This window comes from Crocuta crocuta, unplaced genomic scaffold (assembly GCF_008692635.1).
Source record: "Crocuta crocuta isolate KB4526 unplaced genomic scaffold, BGI_CrCroc_1.0 scaffold44, whole genome shotgun sequence".
Taxonomy (NCBI): Eukaryota; Metazoa; Chordata; class Mammalia; order Carnivora; family Hyaenidae; genus Crocuta; species Crocuta crocuta.
The window spans coordinates 2,224,344-2,230,844 of NW_027530179.1; the positions used below are offsets into that span (position 1 = coordinate 2,224,344).

The 6,501-nt window shown below is 40.6% G+C and overlaps 1 protein-coding gene across 1 annotated transcript in view; it reads right to left on the bottom strand.

Moving 5' to 3' along the window:
- The window catches only part of MEP1A (meprin A subunit alpha), a 68,480-nt gene that overhangs the window by 29,670 nt on the left and 32,309 nt on the right, over positions 1-6,501 (bottom strand). Inside the window, exons 4-5 of the mRNA XM_077764812.1 lie at positions 3,539-3,579; positions 2,727-2,802 (exon numbers count right to left, since the gene is read on the bottom strand). Of these exons, the coding sequence (XP_077620938.1) occupies positions 2,727-2,802; positions 3,539-3,579 (117 nt within the window). The remainder of the gene's footprint in view (positions 1-2,726; positions 2,803-3,538; positions 3,580-6,501) is intronic.

Below are 6,501 nucleotides of genomic sequence, written 5' to 3' on the forward strand. Positions count from 1 at the left end.
AAAAATAAAAAATAATAAATATAAATAAATAATTAATTTAAAAAATGCTTACATTTTATGCAAAATGACACAATTTTAAGTCTAAGTATACTGTCACATATTAAAGACTACCAACTGTAATCCCTAGAGCAAAGCCTCACAAAATAATACAAAGGGATTGAGATAAAAGGCCACTACAGGCCCCAAGTGAAATTTTAAATTCTTGGATTTAACCAAAAGAAGGCAAGAATAAATAAAATAAAAAAATAAAAGACAAATAATTACTATTAATTCTAATTCAAACTATACCAATAATTACATTACAAGTAAATAGACCAAATATTATAGTTAAAATTCAGAGGTTGAAAGACTGGATAAAAAAGTAACACCTAAATATGTACTGTCTGAAAAAGAGACACTTTCAACATGAAGACGTTGATAGGTTGGAAGTAAAAACTTAGAAAAGATACACAGTGCAAACAGTAAGTTTTATAAAGTTGGTGGAGATAGATTTAAATTAGATAAAGTAGACTTTAAAACAAAAAGGATTGCCAGACATAAAGAGAAACTTATTTAAATGAGAAGAGTTAATTTAGCAAGATGATATAACTACGTGCTTGCACAGAAAAGCAGTTTCACCTAAGTGCTAAATTATAGGCTTTCTTCATAATGGCCCCGAACATGAAACAACCCGATGTCCATCAACTGAAATATGGATAAACAGCTGTCATATTACTGAGTAGTAACAAGAATTAACTACTGGTCCACAACAATATGGAAAAACTTCAAAACCACGTTAAGCAAAAGAAGCCGGATACAAAACAGTAGATACTGTGTGATTCGATCTATTGGTAAACCAGGTAAAACTGATCTTATAAGGTAAAAGAATTAGAATGGTCGTGTCTTTTGGAGCGTGAGGTAGGGATTGGCTGGAAACCAGCACACGGGAAATTTCTAAAGTGATGGGAGCATGGGTTACATAAGTTTATGTATTTATCAGAAGCCATGGACTTTTACACTGATTTATGAATTTCACTCCATGTAAATTTAACTTTAATCAAAGAATTGTATACAAATATGAAACTCTAGTTAATGTTTGCTTTTTCCAATGGTTTGGGCCCAGGCATCTGAACTATTTTTAACCCTAAAGGTGATTGTATCCTCACTGCTGCTACCTTATTTCAGGCCATCTGTCTTCCAACTTGCTCTCTTAATCTGTTACCTATCTTACTGCTAAAGACACCTTGTTACTCAAGCTGTAGCCAGCAGCCAAAAACATTTGCATCAGCTCGGGGATGGTGCAGAATCACAGAGCCCATCCCCCACCCACTCTGCAATTTCACAAGATCCTCAGGGGAACCTCACACACATTAAAGTCTGAGAGGCTCAACTTTTGCCTCACAGAGGCATGGTGAACCTTCAGTATTAGGTGAAGGCACAGTGGCCAGCACATGATAGTGATTCAAAAATCATGTCTATGTTTTGATGGAAGGGGGACAGAGCAGGTGCGACAGATAAGAAGGAAAAGCTGAATGGGTAAGAGGCCCCTCTCGAAAGCTGATCTTTCTTCAATCACATTCCAATAAATATGGGTGCTCCATAAATTTGCAAATGTGCAGGCAAACACTGGGGCAATAAAAACTCAAATTTCCAAAAAAAAAAAAAAAAGTAACTGAGAATAACAGCATTTGTTTACATCTACTTCTTTTCCAGAAAAGGGATCAGCGCTAATAACAGTGGTGGCAAATATTGAAGCGTAAGCTCTATCTCCTGAGAGTGGGAGTAGCCTGGCAGGCCATCAAGATGGAGCAAGCCTGTCCCCACCTCCCCTCTCCTCTGACCTCCCTCCATCTATGTGGAATGAGCCTCACAGGCATTGCATCATCACAGCTGCTCAGCTGTCAGTCACCTGCTTGAGGTCAGCCAGTGTCCACACGTGGCTTTGAATATTTATTTATTTCCCCCGAGTATTATTTCTAACAATGAATGAACTATAACTTATCCAGTCCTTTATCTTAAGAGGGAAAAGAACCGAAATGATTAATACTGAAGAGGAAGAACTCTGAGCAAATGAAATACAGACTTTTCTATTTCTCAAAAGTATGGGATTTTTTAAAATTTGTTAAATGTTTATTTACTTTTGAGACAGAGAGAGACAGAACATAAGTGGGGGGGGGGGCAGAGAGAGAGGGTGACCCAGAATCTGGAGCAGGCTCCAGGCTCTGAGCTGTCCGCACAGAGCCCAAGGTGCGGCTCGAACTCACAAACCATGAGATCACGACCTGAGCTGAAGTTGGACACTTAACCAACTGAGCCACCCAGGTGCCCCTGGAATGTTTGCTTTCTAACAACAAGGGAAGAAATCAGTAGGCTGAAATTATATTTAGGTTCTCCTATACTATTATTTAAAGAATAAATTTTTCATTCTTGTGAAGCCAAAGCATATTTCATCATATTTTTGTTCTTTATGGTGTTCTTGGTTTTGTTAACATGTTACTGTGTTCTGTATTTTTTAAATTGTTATTTGATATTCTGTAGTTTTTAAAATACCTCTTGTATCTCCAACTGGTTAAGCAGCACTGATGTCAATATATTGTTATACATTTCAACCCAAAGGCTAAAGGACCATCAAGACTTGGAACCTCTCATATGCATGTTGTTACTACCAATCTGAAGCTGATGAACAGGAGGAGTGGGGAGGGAGAAGAATAAAACCCAAAGTTTCTAATTAAAACACTTAATATTACCCAGATTGTCAGCCAGAATGTAAGGGATGGGGAACTTCCACCTGGTGTTAGGGTCTCTCAGGCCATTTCTGGAATTCTGTAGAAACAAGGCAAAAATGAGTGGGAAGGCAAGTCCTCAAGGCCCCCAGCCTTTTCACTACACTTTCACCCCACAAACAACCTGTCACAATTCAAACAACTTACTCACACTTGTCTTCTGATGACAAAAGCAATAGAAATTCATTACAGACAATTTGGAAACTTCAGAGAAATTATTAAGGACAAATTTTAAAAGACCTGCAATTTCCTAAAGTTGAGATAGTCACTTTAAGCATATTGGTGCATTAGGGCACCTGGGTGGCTCAGTTGGTTACGCGTATGACTTTGGCTCAGGTCATGATCTCACGGCTCGTGAGTTCAAGACCTGTGTTGGGCTCTGTGCTGATAGCTCAGAGCCTTGAGCCTGCTTTGGATTCTGTGTCTCTTCTCTCTCTGCCCCTCCCCTGCTCATGATCTGTCTCTTTCTCTCTCAAAAATAAATAGACATTTAAAAAAAATAAACGTATTTGTACATTTCATTCTCTCATTCACTTACTAGGAAAATTAAGTGAACATGTAATACGGTAATTACAGACTCTTTGTACTATTTACTTATTTTTCATCTGCTTTTGTCATCATTGACCACAGTGAAAGCCCTTGTGGGTACAGATGATAGATTAGAGTCTTTCATGTCCTCCACAGTGCCCATCCCAGCGCTGGACACAGCAGAGGCTCCCATCATAAAAATACAGCCAGTCATGAGGATCATCATTGTGTCCTTGGCAGGTACTCACCCTTTGGAGGATGTCCCCTTGAAAGAGATCCAAGCCTGCAGCTAGATGCAGATTAAAAAATATATATACAGATTTGAGTGAGCATTACTAAAAGGCATCTCTCATAATAAAATTAATCTTTTCCATTGTAAATCTTTCAGTGTTAATCTTTATGTGATAAAATTCACTTTGAAATAAGGCAGAATTTCCTCTAACTGAGTAAACGTAAATAACCCATAAATATCATGTATTATGACATCCTTGGTCTTCATTTTAGAAAAGGAAACCTGGCCCAAGAATCTTAAAAGTAAGAAATGAATCAGAAGGAATCTTTTTGATCATTGACTCCAGACCTCTCATTCTTTAGGGGAGCACAAGGGAATCTTGAGACACGAAGTGAAGTAAAGCACTAGGAGGTCAACAGTTGAGTGAGCTTGAGAACTCCTGACTTCCTATCCAGGGCACGTTCTGCTATTGTTCCATCCTTCTTCATGCCTCCAGGTAAATGGGTAGATTTTGCTCTGCCCCATGAATAAACAATGGTACTCTCCAAAGCCAAACTCAAGATAATGTCCTTGCAATAAAGACCAGGCAAATATGGATAGATCAACTCAAACTGTATCTCCAAATATCTGTCAGGAGCTTAGCATGATAAAATTTCTCCCTGACGGTATTCTTTGAGTCTGGCCTCATAGTGTTTCTGAAAATAGGATTCTTAAAAGGGGAAGATCCTTGTGGGAAAAATTATGAGCCTTTAACAGAATATCTCTTCTCATCATAACTTCATATTGATGAGCACCCTCCCCTGTAAAACAGGAAGTACTTCAGTGTCAGTGGATTACACTTCATTATAAGAACAGCTCCTGATTTATAGCTGGGAAATCAAGCTAGAGAATTATCACCACAGCCTCACATGGTAGCAAAGGTCCCATTTGGCAAAGCTGGTGACTCATTCATTTTAAAGGACGCCACTGGGGTTGTAGGTATCAAGAGGAGCCACAGTTTCACTTGCTAATGACTAAGGCTACCCTTGCATCATCCCTTTCCCCATACACACATTTTTTTTAAGTTTATTTATTTATCTTGAGAGAGAGAGTGTGTGAGGGACAGAAAGAGAGGGAGAGAGAGAGAATCCCAAGCAGGCCCCACACCATCAGCACAGAGACTGATGCAGAGCTCAAACCCACGACCTGCAAGATCATGACCTGAGCTGAAATCAAGAGCCATACACTCAACCAGCTGAGCCATCCAGGTGCCTCTCCATGTCCACATTTCTTAACCTCCATAAGCCTAACCTACATATACAATAATAGCACAATTAAACAAAAACAAATGGCAATGACTCCACTGCCTCATAGGCAGTAGGACCCAGGTTTTGAATTGCCTTTTGGATAGGGGTAATACGTGCTGGTCTACCCCCTTTCTGGCTCAGGCTGGTCATGAGCAAAAGCATACATTCCTCATCCCTGGTCTGGATTAAGGATGGAGGTGAGAGCTGGACTCTTCCAGAGTGACATGAACAAGCCCATTCAGACTTTGGTCCCCAGGTTGGTCACCAGAGATAGGGTCATGGAGGAGTAAGAGAGTGCAACAGCTGAGGGGAGGAACTCCCAAAGAAGCCCATATCCATTAAAAAGAAACCTCTGGAGATTCACTACCCAATTTGCTCATGCAGCATATATTTATTAAGTGCCTAATGTGTCCTAGACTTTGTTCTACATGCTGGGGATGCAGCAGAAAATAAAACAAAACTCTCAAGGCGGTGACATTCTTGACTGGGGAGGGAGGAGAGACAAACAAATAAATAAATTTGAGACAGTGAAAAGAGCAAAAAAAAAAAAATAGTGGGGGGGACGTGTTGAAGTGGGGGAGGGTTGATATGTTATCAAGGGTGGTCAGGGAAGGCCTCCCGGAGAAGGTGGCATTTAAGCAGAAATCTGATGGAATAGGGAATAAAAAAAGAGTATTGAGGGCAAAGGCAACAGCAAACAGAATTCAGGAGAGCCTTGATGTCTTAGAGCAGCTTTCCTACCTTTGGCACTAAGAGTCTCCTGAGGGCTTGTTAACACAGATGACTGCACCCACCCTCAGGGCTTCTCAGTCAGCAAGTCCGGGGCAGGGCCTGAGGATTTTCATTTGTAATAAGTTCTCTGGCTATACATCTGGTCAGAAGATGCTAATGCTTCTGGCTGGGGGCCCACACACTGAGAACCACCTTTGTAGAGGAATAGCTATGCAGTCAGGTGGCAGGAAAGTCCAAGTAAATAAGGGAGAAAGTAGTAAAGAAAAAAAAAAAAATGACATCAGATGCCTGGCCAGGGTCAGCTCATCGCAAACTTCAATGTGCAGGGAATCAGCTGGGGTCTGTCAAAATGGAAGTGGGAGGTGAGACCCAACATGCTGCATTTCTAGGAAAGCTCTTAGGTGGTTCAAGTGATACTGACCTGAGGAGCACATTTGGGGAATCAAGGATCTAAGGGCCTTTATTCTGTGTTGGACAAGATGCCAATCAGCAGTAGTCAGTGTTGGAAGACTGGAAGATTGGATAAGAGAAGTGACATGGCCCGAACCATATCAGAAGGAGAGCTCTGTCTACTTTGGGAGGAATAGCCTTGTGCGGGGTGAGAGCAGAAAGTCAAGAACGGGATGAGACCACTGCAGGAACTTGGCCAGACCCAGAGGCCTTAGACCGGGACAGGAAAAGGGAAAGTACTGAGAAGTCACAACTGGTGATATAATTTGATGGTAGATCTACTAGCATTTGCTGATAGACAGTGTGTACATTGGGAGAAAGATAAGAGCCAGGGCAGCTCTGAGCCTACANGATAGAAAGGTTCAGTTGTGAGGTGTGGAGACAAGATAGGTCAAAAGGCAACAATTCCCTGTGTGTGATTTTTCCCAAACAGTTTTTGTGACATAGCTTGGTTAGAATGACCTAAAAAGAGAAAAAAAAAAAAACCCACAAGGTAACATTTCTTCAATGG